Here is a 21,497-nt window from a genome sequence, read left to right as displayed (position 1 = left end):
TTTTATGTTATAAGAATATATATATATAGTTTAAATTTATATGTATAAATTTTAAGCCACTTTATTGAGGTATGATTGACAGACCAAGAAGTGTACATATTTAATGTATAGAATTTGATGAGTTGAGAAGTAAGTATACACCTATGGAACAGCATGGTGCCTGTGGTTAACAATACTGTATTGTATACTTAAAAATTTGCCAAGGGTAGATCTTATGTTAAGTGCTCTTAATCAGGTGCACACAAAACAATGATAAATAAAGGGGGCAGGAGGAAACTTTTGGAGGTGATAGATATTTTTATATTTTTACAACTCTGATTTCATAGCCTATAGGCATGTAACTCACAAACTGAGTAAAAACTTATGTATATTTCAAGGGACAAGATTACCTTTCAGATGGCCTTGATTCACACAACTTCTAGCCCTGGCTTCAAAAGAAGACTATTTCAAAGAGATAACCTTTTTTTTTTTGTGGTACGCGGGCCTCTCACTGTTGTGGCCTCTCCCGTTGCGGAGCACAGGCTCCGGTCATGGCTCACGGGCCCAGCCACTCCGCGGCATGTGGGATCTTCCCGGACCGGGGCACGAACCCGTGTCCCCTGCATCGGCAGGCAAACTGTCAACCACTGTGCCACCAGGGAAGTCCCAGAGATAACCTTTTAAGAAGTATCCCATTATGTCTTTGTTTTTCAAGTACATTGGCCTGTTAAATGTCCCCTTCTGAAAAATAGATTGTGAGGAAAAAAAATGACTTTCTTGAAGAACACCTCGCTGTCTTGCCTAGGCTGGGACAACAGGATTTATCTATTCTCAACAGCTTCCTCCAAATGGGCTGTTAGTGTAATTGACATTTGTGGTGTGGGATGTTTCTGGCCTGTGTCATTTCCCATCTTCCCTACACAGGAAGCATTTACTGGCTACATTTCTTCTTCGTGTGTGACTTGGGATTTCTTTTTTTGAGGGGGAAAATAACTCAGAATATGTTGTATGAGCAGTGTTGGGAAAATAGAGATGAAAAGACGTTTTCGATAAGATGATGTATGTTATCAACAGGGGAGTCTTGGAGAAGAAAACAGTGATAGTTGTGTTAAGTATAAACTGGGAACAGGGGAGAAGTAAAATCATTCACTTTTACCCCTAATTGACCCTAAAGGGATTTTTTTTTTTTTAACTTTAAAATCCTGGATTTGATGTGCAGGTTGATTTGAATTTAATTTGCTATTGGATGATAGATCGTCAATAGTTAATTGAATAAGAATACTGTGTCTTGAACCATATTGGTCTTTTCCCGAGAAATATCTATCATATTGGAAGCCAGTCATTGGTTAGCTTCCTATTTAATTTATTTTTGATCAAGTCTTTTACTACTACTTAAGGAGTAGGTGATAAACCATAAACACTTCAGGGCACTAGAGTTAGAAACTGTTGACTCTTTCTGATGTGCCACTAAGAAAGTTAGTGCAGTTAGATCTCATAGATTTTTTTCTTTCTAATCTAATCTGGTTTTTTCTCCCATATTTTAGTACTTTTGTACTAATATATGGAGACTTAAGTCGCTGTGGGGCTGTATAACAAATGCTGAATATGTAAAATAATTTCTTTTGCCCAAAAATTGGGAGGAAGAGAGTCTGGTTCTTCTGGGGGGAGAGGATACAATTATTTCTATGGCCAAATTTATTAGAATTGGCCATACTCTGTTAAAATAGTAAGAACTTAAGGATTTTGCTTTTATTTAATCAGAACATGAAATTTCTTGATGTGATATAAACTATGTATATGTAGGGAAATTATTTTCACAATTATCTTACCTCTTTTAAAGATATTCTGAATAAAAACAATCTAGTGGAAGGCCTTTGGTTATAATTTTTATTTTTCGGTGTAGAAATATCCTTTCCTATAGTCATGCTATGTGTAGAGACAAATTTTATTCTTCAGTGATCTTCTGATAGCTGTAGTCATGGAATTCACCTCTCTTTCTCTCTTTCCCTCCCTCTTCCTATATCTCTCTCTCTCCCTGCTACATCCCTCCACATAGTATCCACTTGTGAGGCAGTTCTTGTGTAATGGACCAGGCACTGGACTTGGCCTCAGAAGATGGAGGTTTGAGTTTAGCTGTGCCGTGTATAAGCTCTGAGAACTTTGGCAGATTGCTTAACTTCTCAGGACCTCAATTCATCTATAAAATGAAGGAATTGATCATTGTGGTTGCAAAACATTAAATGAAATAATGCATGTGAAGGAACACAATTAACACTGACACCTTATTGAATTTTTTTTTAATTAATTAATTTATTTTTGACTGTGTTGGGCCTTCGTTGCTGTGTGCAGGCTTTTTCTAGTTGCGGCGAGCAGGGGCTACTCTTCGTTGCGGTGTGCGGGCTTCTCATTGCCATGGCTTCTCTTGTTGTGGAGCAGACTCTAGGTGTGCGGTCTTCAGTAGCTGTGGCGTGAGGGCTCAGTAGCTGTGGCACACGGGTCAGTAGTTGTGGCTTGCGGGCTCTAGAGCGTAGACTCAGTAGTTGTGGCGCACGGGCTTAGTTGCTCCACGGCACGTGGGATCTTCCCAGACCAGGGCTCCAACCCGCGTCCCCTGCATTGGCAGGTGGATTCTTAATCACTGAGCCACCAGGGAAGCCCTGAAATTTTTTTTATTGGAGTAAAATATACATAACAAAAGTTATCATTTCAACCATTTTAACTGTAGTTCAGAGGTATTAAGTACATTCACAATGTTGTCCAACCATCGCACTATCCATTTCTAGAACTTTTTCGTCGTACCAGCAACTCTGTATTCATTAAGTGATAACTCTCCATTTGCCCTTCCTCCAGCTCTTGGTAGTCACCTTTCTACTTTCTGTCTTTGTGAATTTGACTGTTCTAGGTTCCTCATATAAATGGAATCATACAATATTTGCCCTTTTGTGTCTGGCTTATTTCACTTAGCATAATGTCTTCCAGGTTCATCTGTGTTGTAGCATGTGTCAGAATTTCATTCCTTCTTAAGGCTGAATAGTATTCCGTTGTACGTTTATATCACATTTTGTTTATCCATTCATCCGTTGATGGACATTTGGATTGTTCCCACCTTTTGACTGTTGTGAATTATGCTACTATGCACATCGGTGTGCAAGTATCTGTTTGAGTCCCTGCTTTGAATTCTTTTGGGTGTACACCCAGAAGTGAAATTTCTGGATCATATGGTAATTCTATATTTAACTTTTTGAGTGACATTCTCTTTTTAAGTGTTCTTTGAATCTGTTGAATTGATCATAGCAATGCGATTCCTAAATGGTGTGTTTGTTCATAGTTGTCTTTTAATTTCCATAGTTGACTTGATATGAGTCAGGACAGTGAGGTCACCTTACATTTCAGGACTCTAGGAATAGGTTGCCAAGGTGATAAGCTCTCTAATCCATGGTTCTTAGAAGTGCATTTACTATACACTTAGATCATTGAGGGTGAGGATTTGCCCTGCTGGTGCCCAGATGTGTTGGTTAAACAATAGCTGTGTCAATGGATATAATATTTTCTGCTTTGGGCCTTCCTGTAGGGATTGAGGAGACTGAAGAACGCTGAAGACAGGCTGATGGGCTCAGCTGGTAGGCTCCACTGTCTCACCATGACCGCTGCCGAAAATCCCACACCTGGAGACCTAGCTCTGGCCCCCCTCATCACTTGCAAACTCTGCCTGTGTGAACAGTCTCTGGACAAGATGACCACTCTCCAGGAATGCCGGTGCATCTTTTGCACAGCTGTAAGTTTACCCTGATGCTTTCATCATGAGAAAATACAAAGGGAAGAATTGTAAAAATACAGGATATACTTCTGTGACTTACTGAGAAGCCAAAGTTTGCTACAATATGATTCTGCTTGGGAGAGCAATTCCACATTTGGATATGATTCCAAATACTATCTTGAATAGTAAACCCGATATTTACTGGGATTTAGGCAAAGTGTAACATGTATGTGAAGTTTAATTATTGGTTGAATAAGCAGCATCTTTCTGTTCTTAAAGCTCTAGCTAAGGAACAAAATAGACATTTTAAACATGCCTTAGTTAACTATCATCTGTAAGAAGCTCATCAAGTGTTTTGAATGATGGAGAAATCAGGTAGCAATTTGCTGAATTTTCCTTCATGTACTTGCTCGTCTCCTACAAAGCACATGGTATACAGCTGTTTTACTTTGTCGAATTTCCTTTTAAAATTTTTTTTCCTATTTTCACAATATGCCGAATGCTGCTTATTTCTCATAACAAATATAACCCTAAGATCTTCAGGGGTGGGCTTGTCTCTTAGTTTGGCACTTGGTATCAAGGCCCGTGACCTTGATTACATGTATCCCTGAAGGCTGGTTGGTTAAAGAATAAAGATAGGAAATGGACTGATGGGTTCATGGGGACTACTAGAAGTGTGAACCAGGTGGTCTTGTTCAAATTTTCATTTATTAAAGCGTTTTTTGAGCTCCTACTCTGTGCTAGGCACTTGATGCTGGGAATATAAAGGTAAGTAAGATACTCCCCACAGAAAAGATGGACACATTGCAGGAACTATACAAGAGTTTGGTGAAATCAGGGATGGCTAGACGTAACATACCGCAGGAGTGCCTCACCCACTTTAGGAGTGGGAGGGGGATTCCTGGTGGCAGTGCTCTCTGACCTGAGGCCTTAACAAGAGATTGTAAACTGATGCCTGTGGGCCTCTTCGGGCCTCAGCACATTCTTGTTTGCATCCCCAATTGGGAAATTTCAAATAACAAATTGGTAAATTTTTCATGAAAAAAAGAAAAGTAGCAAGATATAGCTACTCTGGGCCTGTATTCATAGGCCCAGAAATAAATGATCTCTCCTCTATTTATGGTACCTACCTCTCTCCTGTGTGTCCTGTGTGTTTGAATTAGTTACACTTTTAAACTAAGGATGGATTAAGAGTCAGCTAGGAAGAGTGCTGGGCATTTCAGCATGGTAGAGGGGAGGGCCTTATGCCTAAATTACAGTAGTCACTGTTTATCTTTGCTTTGGTAGGCCTTGTATGGACAGGCTGTTAATATTTATTATACAATAAGTATAATAATCACCGGCCAAATGTGGGTTTAATACCCCTGACTTGTGAAGGAAATTGACCAGTTTAGATACAGTGATCAGTGCTTAAATCAACGGGAGTAAGGAGAAAGAAATCATTTGAGGAAATACTGGAATAATTTATTAAAAGACATTCTACTAAGCATACTTTAAAAAAAAAAACAGTTAAGGTGAAATAAATTTTGCTCCGTCTCTTTTTTCTAAGTTAATTTAACTAACATGACACATTTTCTAGCTAGTTTATATCAATTTTCTTAAATTCTTTTGGATTGAGGATTAGCACAGAGAGAAGGCTTGCAATAATTTTTAGGTAAAAAGGAAAGTGACTAAAATCCTTTCCTTATGTTTTCAACTGTAGGATCCAAAGATGGCAAAGAAATAGTATCATGTATCCCTTTATTCAACATATATCTAGTGGGCAGCATTTGTGTGTTTCGGGAACTGTTCTAGGCACCGCGATTTATCAGTTAAAGAAACAAAACCCAGCATAGATCCTTGCTCTTAGGAACTTACATGCTATCAAAGGAATTACATAATAAATAATTAGCATACTAAGTAGGTAAGTTACATACTAGTGGGTAATAGGGGCTTAGAAAAAAAGCAGAGCAGGAGGTTAGGAGTGTAGGGACCAGGATGTTACCCCGATAGTTGGGTGGACAAAACGAGGCTTCAGTAAGTGATGTTTATGCTGGTTCTTCCTCATCTTGTCAGCGTGTGTTGCTTCGCAGGAAGTAAGGAAATGGCCTTGTCATCACGGGGCAGCTTCAGTTTCCTTTGGTCTTACTTTGTTTCTGAGTGCTGTGCTTCAAAACTGTTTTCTTTGACTTTCTCACATCGCTTCAGGACCTTTGCTAATCCTTGAAACAAATGAGTCAGAAGCAACATTCGGTTAAAGCCAGAGTGGAAATTTTTGTCTGAGGGTTAATGATGTTTCAAAGCAGGATATGGAATTCACTTTTTGCAATGAGATCTCGAAGAGCAGAATTCAAATTTGTGCGTCAACGTTGGATAAGGAATACACAGACAAGCAAAGGCTGTGTTTCATACTCACAGATTGCTGCCATTGCCATATTATTGTTTCCATAGATCTTAGTTCCCAGTTAAAGACAGCACAACTGCTTCTTATTTCTCCTTCAGCAGTTTGGGGGTAGGAGTTAATACAATTAGATTATTCTGCCATTTAGAGTCATATTTCCTCATTGTTGGGGAGTACTCAAAAGCAGAAAGACAAATGGCTTGGTATTGTTGGTATCCCTCCAACTTGGGAACTTTTCATCGCTGTAAACATTAACCTTCCCTGGCTTCCCAATACCCCATTTTCTATGATCTGCCAAAATAGTGAGCTGTATGTGTTTGATTACATTAGTGTCTATAAATTTGCAGTTGATACCAGACTCACCTGAAATACTATTCTAACGTTTCTGTTAGAGCTCTTATTTCTTCTTTTTAAAAACCAGTTAAAAAATGTATCTGAGGGTTACTGATGTTAAAAACCAGTTAAAAATACCAGTTAAAAATGTGTCTGTGATCCCCCTAGATTTTGATTTGCATTCAAATTAAAGATATTAAATGTGTTTTGTGTTTTCAAGGCTGAAAAGAAACCTGTGACATTTTTTAATAGGCTGTATACTGCTAATTCCCAATTTTAAGTACGATTGGATGACATCTTCCAATTATTGGCTGGGAAAGCCTTCTTGTGCATGCCATATATTTAAAATGGTTTTGCTAAGATGGCTCCCTCTTCCCTCTCCCATGAGGAGAATGTCCAAATGTAATGGTTCTCTTGCTAGAGATGGTGCTATACTTATATATTTTCATCAGTTCAATAAAGCTCTTTATACATTCTGTCCTTGTCCTGTTTTCCCTAAGAAACAGTGTGATCAGTGTGCTTGGAGAGTACAGGATGGACAGTGTCTAACTGGACCGTTGGCTGTAGGCCCGCTCAGACCTGGCACTTAAGCAGGTGTTCCCTAACCCAAGGGTGTTCCATGACCCTCCAGCTCTGTTTCCAAGTCAAATTAGCTTGGAAACGTGTATGTTTTCTAGTCCTCTCTTGGAGGCATGTAAAGCATAATTGCATTTTAGAGACTCCGTGAAATCTTGTGGTTAGAAAGAAAGCAGAGGGACCCTGTTGACCTTCTCCTGATGAAGCATTTCCGTTTGACCAATGCCACCGTTTTTTTGAGTGGAATACCTATTAATTTCCCCACAACCAGTGCATGGAAGAATGCCGCTTTGACTTACCCTATGGATGTAATTCTTGATTTAAATGACATCCAGAGGAAGGAAGGGGACAGATGTTGCTTCAAATAATCCATCGATGTATCTAGTTTCTTGTTAAAAGAAGCTTTACCATGTTCTATTTGAGAAGATGGTTTCTGTTAGACTGTTTGCTCAGATTTAACATAGAGAAGAAAGTGTAGTATGAAGCGAGGGAAGCTAAATATACGGACAAAAATGGGTGGAGCTCTCACTAGCATGACTTAAGTCATGAATCATTAGGTGCATCACAGAGCCAAAGAAGTTGATATTGTGGGATTACAGAGAGAGGTGTTATAAAATTACTTGTTGTACTTGAAAGTTAAATATCTCAGGGGTGTTAATTAATAATAATATGGAAAAAGTCTCTTTCTCTCTCTCCCCACCCTCCCCCATGGATTTAAATAATGCAAATATGAAAATTCAAATTCCCCTTTTCTAGCTTTTGCAACACACTCTTTCAGATAATACCACACAATTATAATTCAAGGGAAAGAAAAACAAATTCACAAAAATCCATTATCAAAGGAGGGAAAATTTGTGGGTTTCTCCCTTGTGAGCAGTATTTGCCTCTCTGATTTATTTTGGAAGCTATTTCTGTCAGCCACGAATTAAAGAATAATGAAAACACAGTTGTTGCTTGTTTTCATAACCTAGATAATTTCACCTAAAAAGAGTTAGTATGTTGGCATGGCCTATTTACCATTCAGATTAAAGACAGGATGTGCTGAGCAAAAAGAAAATAAAGTCCAGCCATATTCTTGCCTTTTTTCCATTATGTTTTGTTGGCTCTGAGTAGTTAGAACTCCTTTTACTGTTCATTTCTCTGAGCCAAATGGATTTTCCAGTGTTTGAAAAAGTGAGAGGAAATATAAAGCTTTTTAAACCAAGCCCTTCTTTTCCTTGGGGCCTGTTGGGTGACCTTTAAGCAAGGCCCACATATAGCCTGGGAGACATTTACAGTGTGGGAAGATTTGCAGTGTGTGTGCGTGCATACGTTGTGTATGTTTCTGAGTACATCCAAACATACATGCGCACCCACACGGACTGGTAACTTTCAAATGAAGCAAAGAACCTGCAGTGGTTCTTTCCTGGATTCTAACTGATACCTACATAAGGAGGAAGGAATGTCATTTTTCTATTCCCACCTCCATTCTTCCCTTCCAGTGTTGCACTCATAGTGGTTAAAAGTGCAGATGCAGAGCTAGGAAGACCCAGGCTCGTGTTCAGGCTTTGCTGTTTACTGGTGTATAACTTTAGGCAAGTTCTTTGGCTTCTGTGAAACTTAGTTTCTCACCTGTAGGATGAAGGGAGAGTAGTGGATAGTAGTATCTATCTTAGAGTGTTGTAGGAAGCATCGAATGAGAATCCCCGTACAGCAACTAGCACAGTCCCAAACCCCTAGTAAGTTAACATTATTATTCCTCTCTTTCCTAAGTTCTGTCAGTATGCTGAGCTGTTCTGTTTTTCAAAAATGTTTTAGAGGAAGGAAATCGTGTAAAGGCTTGACTTGCTTCCTCATTAGCCTTTTATAAAAAGGTGGTTATACAATCCAAAAATGGGCAGAAGACCTAAATAGACATTTCTCCAAAGAATATATACAGAGTGCCATCAAACACATGAAAGGATGCTCAACATCACTGATCATTAGAGAAATGCACATCACAACTACAGTGAGGTATCATCTCACACCAGTTAGAATGGGCATCATCAGAAAATCTACAAACAACAGATACTGGAGAGGGTGTGGAGAAAAGGGAACCCTCTTGCACTGTTGGTGGGAATGTAAATTGATACAGCCACTATGGAGAACAGTATGGAGGTTCCTTAAAAAACTAAAAGTAGAATTACCATATGACCCAGCGATCCCACTACTGGGCATATACCCTGAGAAAACCATAATTCAAAAAGAGCCATGTACCACAATGTCCACTGCAGCTCTATTTACAATAGCCAGGACATGGAAGCCACCTAAGTGTCCATCAACAGATGAACGGATAAAGAAGATGTGGCACATATATACAATGGAATATTACTCAGCCATAAAAAGAAACGAAATTGAACTATTTGTAGTGAGATGGATGGACCTAGAGACTGTCATATAGAGTGAAGTAAGTCAGAAAGAGAAAAACAAATACCGTTTGCTAATACATATATATGGAATCTAAAAATAAACAAAAAAATGGTTCTGAAGAGCCTAGGGGCAGGACAGGAATAAATACACAGATGTAGAGAATGGACTTGAGGACACAGGGAGGGGGAACAGTAAGCTGGGACAAAGTGAGAGAGTGACATGGACATATATACGCTACCAAATGCTAGTGGGAAGCAGCCACATAGCACAGGGAGATCAGCTTGGTGCTTTGTGACCACCTAGAGGGGTGGGATAGGGAGGGTGGGAGGGAGACACAAGAGGGAGGGAATATGAGGATATATGTATACATATTGCTGATTCACTTTGTAATACAGCAGAAACTAACACAACATTGTAAAGCAATTATACTTCAATAAAGATGGTAAAAAAAAAAAGTGGTTATATAGGTGATTTCAACTCACTACTATTCTGAGACCCCCACAGATTAGCAGTTAGGGTTGAGAAAGAGAAATTTCTCTGTTGGATCTGTCCAAAGAGTGGCTAATGGCTGCATGTTTCAACTGAAGACCTAGCAGTAGGACTTATAGGAAAAACCAACACAACTTGGAAAGTCAATAGGTGAGCACATTTCTGGTGGATGTAAAAGATTCAGATGGAAGTGTCTCAAGCTAACGTTTAAGAGCTGCTGACCCCCAATAAGAATATAGTAATATAATTACTTACTGGCTTGATATGTTTAATCTAGTATCATTTTTAGTGTCTTTTATTGAGAACTCTGTGGACTGTAGGAAATAATGAGGCATCTTACTCCAGCAATGTTATGGAACAGTTTTCTGTCCCCTCTTCTGGTCATGTGACCTGCCAACCTATCCTGAAGTTTTAAAATCTCCAGCTCCCTGGATTCCCATGCCTTCTAGTAGTACTAAATAGACAGAAGTAAATTCTGCCAGTTCAGAGCCCTCTCTTGCTCTGTTGGTTTCTGGTACTAAAATATAGCCTGGCTTGCAAGGTTGGTTTTATGCTTTCCCTTAACTTTATCTTGGACGATCGATGGTGAGTTGGTAAATTTATCTTTGTCTTTGTTTATTTGTAAATGACCTCAATGTTCTTGCTGCTTATGCTTGACTGGAGTTTTAATGATAAAACTATGATGACTTGTATATTTGGCAGTCAAGCCACTGGTGTAAAAACACAAATTTTGATACTTTCTTTTTCCACTGACAACTGAGTGGCTGCAGGTCAGATAGCATCTGAGAAATAAGGGCAAACTGTAGTAGCATGAGAAATGGACTAGAGATGACTTAAGGGGGAGCTGGTTTCCTGGACCTATGATCTCATCCATTGCCTAATGCTTACCACTTACTTATTCAAGGAAAGTGGTAAAATGTGGCCAAAGGAAAGAGCAGCAGAGAGAACCATGCTCTTAAGGCCCTAATGATGGTGTCATGGCATCATAGTCCTAGAATTGGAAGGGACCTTAGATCTAATGCCCCTGCCTTCCTAGTGAAAGAAGTTCCTTTCCTGGATGCCAGAATGGCTTGACATTTAAGAGAATAGATTTCAGATCTGGTTGTCTGGGCTTCATTTATTCAACAGATTTATTGTGCCATGCGCAGCTCTGATGGTGAAGATACAGTCATAAATAATCAGATCAAGGTCTGGTTTTCAAATAGGTCACAGGTTAGTGCAAGACACAGACACTAATAAGTAAATGCAGAAGTCAGAGATGATACGTGCTCTGAAGAACAAAGCAGGCGGAAGGGGATAGGGAAAGCTGAAGGAGAGGGGGTTTCTATTTTATGTTAGATGGTCAGGGAAGTCTCACTGCCAAGGTGTTATAGTTAGCCCTCTGTATCTGCGGATGCAGAACTGAGGAATGTGAAAGGCCGACTGTACTAGGCCATATTGTCTAAGGGACTCGAGCATCAGTGGATTTTGTTATCTGGCGCGGGTGCTGGAACCAACCAACCTGCCCACCGCACGGATACAGAGGGTTGACTTATTTAAGCGTTTATTTATTTAAGCAGAAAATACATTATTCTGTATTATTTGTTTATTTCTTATTTAAGCAGAAAATACATTATTCTGTATTTAAGCAGAGACCTGAAGAACATGGGGAACAAATGTACAGATGTATAGATGCCTGGGAGAAGAGAGTTTTAGGTAGAGGGAAGCAAAGGTCCTAAGCTGGAAGTGTGCTTGATATGTTCAGATACAGCAAGGAGGCCAGTGTGCGTGTGCATGCATGTGTATGCGTGTGCGTGTGCGTGTGCGTGTGTGTGTGTGTGTGTGTAGGGAGATCAGACATGAGGTCAGAGAGATAATGGTGTTTGTGGGTGGGACCTTGCAGGCTATGATAAGAATTTCGACATTAGGTTGATGTGAGAACAGAAACCTTTGGAGGAAAAAAAGAAAGAAAGAAACCTTTGGAGGGTTTTAACCCACAGTGTAACATGATGTAATTTTCCCCCCCTTTTTATTTTATTTTTTGTGGGTTATTTTGGATCTAATGTTGTTTTAAATGGATCACTGTATTAATAAGTGTTCTCCAGAGAAACAGAACCAATAAAAGATGTGTGTGTGTATACACATGCTCTTACATATATGTATATGTGTGTACGTGTATATATGTAAGAGCATATATATATACGTACATATATATATACACATACATATCTTTTATTGGTTCTATTATTAGGATTCTGTTTTCTCTTAGATTTATTATAAGGAATTGGCTCATTCAGTTATGGAGGTGAAGTCTTATGACCCACTGTAAGCTAGAGACTTATCAGAACCAGTGGTGTGGTTCCACTCTGAGTCTGAAGGCCTGAGAATGAGGAGAGCCAGTGATGTAAGTTCCAGTCTGAGGGCAGGAGAAGACCAATGTTCCAGCTCATACAGTCAACCAGAGAGAGTGAATTCTCCCTTCCTCCACCTTTTTGTTCTATTCAGGCCCTCAACTGATTAGATGAGGCCCATCTACATGGTGGGTTGGGGGGCAGGTGGATCTGCTGTACTCAGTCTTCCAACTTGGATGCTAATCTCATCTGGAAACACCCTCACAGACACACCTAGAAATAATGTTTAACCAAATACCCAGGTATCCCATGGCCTAGTCAAGTTAACGCATAAAATTAACCATCACAATCACCCTGCCAGCTGTGTAGCGGATGTACTACAGGGGCAGGGGTGAAAGCATGGAGACTAGTTAGAAGGTAAATATGATAATCCAGGCCAGAAATGATAGTGGCTTGGACCAGCAGGTGATAGCCATTTATGTCTATGGATAGTCTGAGTCTTCATTTTCTTTTATATAATTTAGGGATAATAATAAATCATCCTTTAAGGTTAGAGAGAAGATCTAGATAAAGCATGTAGTACAGTGCCTGGAATACAGCTAGCATGTATAGCTCTACTGGTTTTGGTGTGATCATCTAGATTTTGCTTGAAAACATCCAGGATTGGGACACACCATAACACTAGCTATTCAGTTATTGGAAATTCTAATCCTGAATTATCTTTTTCTTCTGCATTGATTTGAAACCTGTTTCTATATAAATTCTACTTATTAGTTTGAGTTCTGTTCTCTAGAATAAAATTGGTTGAAATCAAATTTTTATTCTATTCACTAGCCTTGTATTATTTGAATGAAGGTTATCTTTCTGTTAGAGGGCAAGGACAAGGTTACTCATTAAAAATTCACCCACAGGGCTCTGTCCAATGTGGGAATGTTAATAAATTTGTTCCCCCTTCCCCTGGTTCAGTTGACACAATTCTTTTGGAACAAGCTTCATTTGCACAACATTCTTGACTTTGATCATTGGTTGAACAAGTACTTAAGGCTTTTCTACTTTCTTTTAGAAAAGCGTATGGTATCAGGGTAGCAGGGTGGTTCTAGAAAATGGACCAAGATTTAATTTCTTTTTCACAAAGAAGGTTATAAACAGATGGTATGTTGGTAATCTACACTTATATGTCTTTTTATTTTTAAAGCATACCTTGCCGGTGTTTAATTCTTTGAACCACATAGCAGAATGTGATAGGCTGGCCAAACATGCAAATCATGACCAGAGAGTGGGCAACAGTGGGTATCCAGGGCTTCCCTGGTGGCGCAGTGGTTGAGAATCTGCCTGCCAATGCAGGGCACATGGGTTCGAGCCCTGGTCTGGGAGGATCCCACATGCCACGGAGCAACTGGGCCCGTGAGCCACTGTTACTGAGCCTGCGCGTCTGGAGTCTGTGCTCCGCAACAAGAGAGGCCGCAATAGTGAGAGGCCTGCGCACTGCGATGAAGAGTGGCCCCCGCTTGCCACAACTAGAGAAAGCTCTTGCATAGAAACAAAGACCGAACACAGCTGTAAAGAAAGGAAGGAAGGAAGGAAGGAAGGAAAGGAAAGAAGGAAGGAAGGAAGGAAGGAAGGAAGGAAGGAAGGAAGGAAGGAAGGAAAGAAAGAAGAAAGAAAGTGGGTGTCCAATGAGAGAACTTTCCCTTCCATCCACTGAGTCACCAAAGTTTATTCTTTTGAAGTATCACCTGTATTCCAATTTCCTCTAAGTCTATTCCCATCTAAGTCCTGATTCTACTCTTCCATTTGCTACTGCTGTGTACCAGCCACTGGGCTAATTGTCTGCATAAGGTATAATCAGTCCAGCCTTCACGTGGGAAGCAGATCCACTGATAGAGGAAGTACAGTGTGCTGAGGGTTCATGTGGGAACCCTCTTAAACTAGACTTGAGGAGGTCAGGGAAGGTCTCCTGAGGGGATAAGGCCAAAAGATGAATAGGAGATTGATTGATAGACGTGCTACAGGGAGGAGGGGCAACCACGTGTGAGGCACAGAACCAAGGAGGAGAGGTCTACTGAGGAACCCCACTGAAAGACATCCCTGGAACATGTTGTTGGAAGTATGGGTGTTCTTGGGCAGGAGGCTTGAAAGGCAAGCAGGGTCTTGTATGCCATGTTGAAGAGCATTATGGAGGCACTGGAAGGCTTTGTTTGGGTGTGGGGTGGGGAGGATGGCTTTGGCATAGGGTTGAGAATGGTCTGAAAGTGCACAGAACTGGAGTAGGGTGAAGGAGGGTGGGTGGGTAGAGCTCAGAGAACACCCTGGTCAACATATGCTGTATTTATCATGGTGGACTGTACTTTTGAGGTATGGAGTATTTAAATTATTTTCATGTCCCCAATTTCTCCTCCTTCCTATCCATTTGGATACTACTCTCAGATTTCTTAAAATGTTGCTGTCATAATGCCACTGCCATTATTAGGGATTCTCGTGATCCTATTTGAATCATACTCCTTAGTGTTAACATTCAAGTTCCTCTAGGCCGTTGTTGCAGTGTTTACCCAAATCATCTGCTACTTCTTGTGTGTGAGGTACCTCATACCTCCAGGTCCTTACTTCTTCCTACCTAGAATTGTCCTCTTTTCTTTCTTTTTTATTCCCCCTGCTCAATTTCTAATGATGTCTCATTGCTTGGTCAGGGCATACCTCTGCTCATTACTCAACAAATACTTATTTTGACGAGAACACTAGATTGGGGAGGATTTGTTGATGAAAAGCTCAAACATGGTTCTTACCCTGGTAACATCTGAGTTATGTTACCTGAGTGTAAAATGATCATCTTCTCTCTGAAAGCATTTAAAATCTGATTTAAAAGATTTCATACAAATATCTGTATTGTCTTGTACTCTAGCTGTTTGGCATAGATCCATTTTATTTTTCCACCTAGACTTGAAGTTCACTGAGGGCAGAAACCCAGGAAGGTAATTAGGTATCATTATTGTTGTCATAATAATAGCAGCAAGCACTTATCCAACTTAGTGCAAGGCATCATTCTAAGTACTTTAACTTATTTCATCCATATCATGACCCAAATCGGTCATTAAAAAATATCTCTATTTCTGGGGCCTCCCTGGTGGTGCAGTGGTTGAGAATCTGCCTGCCGCTGCAGGGGACATGGGTTTGAGCCCTGGTCTGGGAAGATCCCACATGCCACGGAGCAACTGGGCCCGTGAGCCACAACTACTGAGCCTGCGCGTCTGGAGCTTGTGCTCCACAACAAGAGAGGCTGCGATAGTGAGAGGCCCGCGCACCGCGATGAAGAGGGGCCCCTGCTCGCCACAACTAGAGAAAGCCCGCGAAAAGAAACGAAGACCCAACACAGCCAAAAATAAATAAATTTTTTAAAAAAATCTCTATTTTTGAAGATCATGAAGTAGATATACAGTAACTGCCTGTTTGCTAGTATAACAGTTTTTGGGATTTGTGTACTCATGTTCTGAGGCCCAATCAGCCATCCCAGGCAAATCATTCACCTAACTGCCAGTTTCCAAAAGTACCGGGACAGGCATGGGCAACTGTGCCGGGACCAGATGACTACTCCAGTTAACTTCAAGTCCTTCTTCAAAGTTGGCGGTAATTTCAGTGTGACATGTGGAAGATTTTTGTTCCTCTTTTATCTCTTTGTAGAAATAGGAAGCCAACAGGCAAATGAAGGCCCCCAACAGAAGAGTGAGAAGAAAAAGCTACTTGGCTGAATTCAACTCAGAATGGCTTTCAGTCTTAGACCTCAGCTGTCAACTCAGAATGGCTTTCAGTCTTAGACCTCAGCTAAATGCAAAGGTTTTGGTGACCAGTGTCATATATGCTGATGGGGGTAGAGAATTTAATTAGAAATAGAGTGAAATCTCAGTTACTTACTGTCTTCTATTCCATTTTTCCTTGTTCTCTTCTTTTTAAATTAAAAATTAAATTTTAATCTTAGATGTGACATGTGCTGGTTTTAAAACAAAGTTAAAAACCTTTCAAAGTATTGATTATATGAACAGTTCACCTGTATCCCCTTCTAGACTCTTTCTCTGTTAATGTATAGAAACACATGGATGGATACATGTTCATGCACATCACGTAATAGAGAAGTGGGATCTGTAACTTGAGTTTTACAAATTGAACCTAGTGTTTTGTGGACATGTTTCTATATAATAATGTACAGACCTACCTTCCTTTTTAAGTACTGCATAATGCTCTCTGGTATGGCCGTATCAAAATGTATTGAACTAGGTCCCTCCTAATGATGGGCCAGTTTTTGCTGTTATAAATAAACATTTTTGTACTTACATAAATATGAAAATATATCTGAGATAAATTTCTAGAAGTGGAATTGCCTAATTAAAAGGTGTGTGCATTTTAAATCATCACGTGTTGCCATGTTGCCTTTCCATACTGTTGTGTCAGTTTACATTCCCACCAATGGTGTAGAAAAAAACCCCCTTCTTTGACACTCTGGGTATTCTCAAACTTTTCACCTTCTCTAATCTGATATGTGAAAAGAACATACTATCTCATTGTTTAATCCATGCTTCCTTTTTTAAAGGAGGAAGTTAATTGCAGCAAAACAAACTCATTTCATGAATCTATCTTTAAAAAATATGTGGCTCGTCCAGTGCCAGTACAGTTTCAGCTGATTTTATACCTTGGTATTCACACTGCTGTCAAATTAGAAAAATGGGCCCTTTCTGGAAAAGTATACACATAGGAGACATGAATGAATGAAAAAATAACGCTCATAGCGGTGGGCTTAAGGTGGTGGGAGATGTGTTATCACACACACACACACACACACACACACACACAAACTCTATGTTCAGCGACAAGATGTTACTAAGTAGGAAAAGAAACTTAAAAATTTAGACAAGTGGCAGCCGAAAAGGTTGTGGGTTAACTAGAAAATTCAATTAACTCTAAAACACCATTTTCTGAACATTTAAGTTAATCAAAGTTTGGTTAGGATATGGATTTCAGATATGCATGGAACCTCTCGGAATCAGGCTGGACACAGTCAGTGCCCCGTTTCTATGGAAGTAAATAGCTCTGTGTTAACTGAAAGCCTCAGTGGTTTTGAATCATTTCCCACCCCCAGTAAGGAGGTCCTTTTGGTTTGCCTCTTCTGGAAAGTGTTTGTGAGTTATTAGCCACGTGAATGTAGGGTTTTAATTCAATCTTTTTGACCCTCTCTTTATTTACCTTAAAAAAAAAATCAAGGAAGGGCAAGCAAGAGCATTTGAGTACCTACTATGTAATATTTATATTGTAAGATAATTATTTTTTCCCCCATTTACTCTTACCCTGCAGTTTACAGATCGAGAAACCAGTGCAGAATTAAGTTGCTTGACCAAGATCCATACTCTTAATTCCTGAATCATAGGGTAGTTTGGACGAAATAAGAACAATCTCTGTGAAAATACATAAGGTACTGCCTAGCACATAGTATGTGCTCCCTAAATTTCATTTGCTAGCATGAACAATGGATGAGGCCCATATTAGGTTTTTGTAATCCTAAAAGTTTCTAAAGCTGGACAATGGCCTTTCTGATGTAAAACTGACAACTGGTTTTTATGTGCATAAAAGGTGAGTCAGTACAAAGAAGATGTAAGTAGCAAATGATTTTAAAAAATGCAAGGAATTCCAGAGACCAGAGAGTATATGTATAATCTGAATACACTGGTGGCCATAGCCCCAGGTTGAAGGGATTGAGGAGTGTGCTATGAACTTTCAACTGTGTGACCTCAGGCAAGTTATTTGAGGAAAACAAGTGCTGAGAGATTAAGAGGTCTGTTTTACACACCTGGAAGCTTCCAGTACACTTAGTGTACATTTAGATGTTGAAACTGAAGTCAGGGTTCAAGCCCAGACTTCCTAATTCAAAGATGAGTGTTCTTTCACCCCCTCATGCATCATGCTTGTAGAGTTACTGGCATTCCCTAGAGGTTGTCAGTCTTCCAATTGTTTCCAAGTGCTTCCTGTGTGCTGAGGGTAGTTAATGAATGAGGGACTCTAAAGCAACTGGAAAAAACTATTTTATAGCTGTAAAAGTGTCCTGGGTATGGTATGAAATGCAGATGATTTTAATATGGAATGGTGTCTAGTTTTTGAATAATTCTGTGGTTTATGGGGTCAGTAACCTTCAGATGGAACAAAAGTAGTGTTTTCAAGTTATAAAGATTCCAGTATTTTCTCCTGCTTTTGTTCTAATGGCAGAAATCATGGTGAGGTAGGGGGGAAGTAAGCAAAGGCTGTGTCTCCACTAGACCTTGGTTTAAATCTCAATTCCTATATTTACCAGTCATGGGAACTTAGGGTAAGTTACCAAACTGCTTTGTGTGAGGTGGGACTAATGCCGTCTCAGAGTTACTATGAAGATTAAACGAGATAATTTTAAGACGCATACCGAAGCTATCATAGGAGCTCGACAAATATTCTTATTGCCATCATCTCCTCCTTTCTTCTGCCTCTCACGTAATGAGTATTTTAGTTCTAGGCCAGTGGTCCTCAAACCAGCAGCATCAGGAACAGCTGTGAACCTGATAGAATTATACATTCTTAGCCCCACCCTAGACTTACTGAATTAGAAACTCTGGGGATGGGGTCCTGTGATCTGTGTTTCAGTTCCTCCTCCAGGGGTTTCCGATGCACTGGTCCAGAGTATTTGCAGAGCACTCTATGAGTGAAGTACATATGAGTTGCTCACTATCATGTGTTTTGAAGAACCTAGGGGCAGGACAGGAATAAAGACGCAGACGTAGAGAATGGACTTGAGGACACGGGGAGGGGGAAGGGGAAGCTGGGACAAAGTGAGAGAGTGGCATGGACATATATACACTACCAAATGTAAAATAGATAGCCAGTGGGAAGCAGCCGCATAGCACAGGGAGATCAGCTCGGTGCTTTGTGACCACCTAGAGGGGTGGGATAGGGAGTGTGGGAGGGAGATGCAAGAGGGAGGAGATATGGGGATATATGTATACGTATAGCTGATTCACTTTGTTATAAAGCTGAAACGAACACACCATTGTAAAGCAATTATACTCCAGTAAAGATGTTAAAAAAAATCCTTTAAAAAAAAAGCAAAAAGGGCTTCCCTGGTGGCGCAGTGGTTGAGAATCTGTCTGCTAATGCAGGGGACCTGGGTTCGAGCCCTGGTCTGGGAAGATCCCACATGCCGTGGAGCAACTAGGCCCGTGAGCCACAGCTACTGAGCCTGTGCATCTGGAGCCTGTGCTCCGCACCAAGAGAGGCCACCACAGTGAGAGGCCCACGCACCGCGGTGAAGAGTGGCCCCCGCTTGCCACAACTAGAGAAAACCGTTGCCCAGAACGAAGACCCAACACAGCCAAAAATAAATTAATTAATTAAAGTACCCTTAATTTAAAAAACAAAACAAAAATAATTTTTTTAAAAACAAATTTATTTATTTATTTATTTTGGGCTGCATTGTGTCTTTAGTTGTGGCACACAGGCTTAGTTGCTCTGTGGCATGTGGGATCTTCCTGGCCCAGGGCTTGGACTCTTGTCCCCTGCTTTGGCAGGTGGATTCTTAAACACTGCACCACCAGGGAAGCCCAAGACAAAAGAATTTTAACAATGAATATCTATATTCCCACCACCTCATAGATTCTAACATTAACTTTTTACTGTTCTTGCTTCATCACACATCTGTTGTCCATCCCTTTAATTTATCCTTCTGTCTTTTGTATTGTGTAGTTTTGTTTTGTTTTGTTTTGTTTTTTGGCCACACTGTGCAGTATGAGGGATCTTAGTTCCCTGACCAGGGATCGAACCTGTGCCCCGCACAGTGGAGGCGCAGAGTCCTAACCACTGGGCCACCAGGGAATTTCCTGTATGATATAGTTTTAATACTCACTGTGAATTCTCTTGTAGAATGTAAGTACTGCATTCTCCAGTTGTTTGCTTAGATTGGTTGAATGGTTGTATTTTACACAGATAACTTGCTTAGTCTTACGTCATGGCTAAAGGAGTTTCTTGACCCTTTATTATTTTGGGATTTGTTCCTTTCTGTGTTGCTGAGACCTTGTGTGCATTCCGAGAGAGTCAGAAGGGCTGCTTGAGAGTTCAAATAGGGACTCTTTAGGGACACAGGAGGAAGAGGGAGAAAGTGATAAATGAGTTCAGTGGAATCTACCGATGTTTAATCTGGGATGTCCTTATTCTCACTGCCTGTCCTGGGCCTGTTGGCTGGGGCGCTGGGGCCAGCTGAGGGCTGGCAGTTCTGAGGTCTAATGTTTCTTTGGAGGAAATGGATGGATGTAAGCTTGGCAGGCAAGCGTTGTTGTTGTTTTTTTCTCTTGGAACCATTGGTTGCTTTTCTGGGTGTACTGTGTCGTAAGATAGCATCTGGCACAGAGGGATCCCTTTGGAACTAGTATTAGAATTGGGGCCTGCCTCTGTTAAGAAGGGCAGCACAGGTGAGACAAAAGGGAAAACCTCAGAATGGTCAACTGAAGAGTTATTGAATTACTCATGTTGGAAGCAGGTCTTAGCGCTCCTAGTGCCTGCTCCCTGCTCTGATTGAAATGTTCTTCTAGGTTAGCAGATTTAATTGGCTTCGTTGTGAGGATTGACAGGACTGCAACATTTCCAGTGGATTTATCTTCAGAGCTATTACTTTCCCCAAGTTTCTTAATTTAAATGTTTCATGATCACTTGAGATCAAGATAGAAGCTTTTGATCATTCTTGCTTGGTGGGAACTGGAGGTACTTTTAACTGGGGCCTAGATTTAATCTACCATATTGAATGACTGTTCTCAAACTTACAGGGTGGATCTGAGTACCCTTTTCCAGAAAAAGTAATAGCACTATTTTAAGGTAAAGTGTTTCAAGATACTTTAAATTTTTATATATATTTAAAATTTACATATATAACTTCCCCTTCAGACTTCCTTTACTATTTCTTCTGGAACTAGTTGATGCATGTATTCTCTATGAAGATGAATTTTCTAAAATGATATAAAGGCAGTGATGATGGACATATTTTCCTTCATTAGACCTGAGGGCATGGATGGTATTGAACCTAGTGGTTCTGACTTGGTTGCACGTTGGAATCACTTGGAGAGCTTAAAAATACTGATGCCAGTTCAGCAAGGTTTCAGAATACAAAATACAAAAACCAATTGTATTTCTGTGCACTAGCAAAGTAATATGATAATGGCATTAAGACAACAATTCTATTTACAATAATATCAAAAGGAATAAAATACTTGGG

The 21,497-nt window shown here is 40.2% G+C and overlaps 1 protein-coding gene across 1 annotated transcript in view; it reads left to right on the top strand.

Annotated features, from left to right (window-relative positions):
• The first annotated feature begins 3,556 nt into the window (after positions 1–3,556).
• RNF144B (ring finger protein 144B) overlaps positions 3,557–21,497 on the top strand; it is a 64,841-nt gene continuing 46,900 nt past the window's right edge. Inside the window, exon 1 of the mRNA XM_065886169.1 lies at positions 3,557–3,754. Coding sequence (XP_065742241.1) covers positions 3,587–3,754 — 168 coding nt within the window. The 5' untranslated portion in view covers positions 3,557–3,586. The remainder of the gene's footprint in view (positions 3,755–21,497) is intronic.

Source organism: Phocoena phocoena, chromosome 10 (genome assembly GCF_963924675.1).
Source record: "Phocoena phocoena chromosome 10, mPhoPho1.1, whole genome shotgun sequence".
Lineage (NCBI taxonomy): Eukaryota > Metazoa > Chordata > Mammalia > Artiodactyla > Phocoenidae > Phocoena > Phocoena phocoena.
The sequence above is the reverse complement of the archived record's forward strand: the minus strand, read 5'-3'. Positions and strand labels throughout refer to the sequence as shown.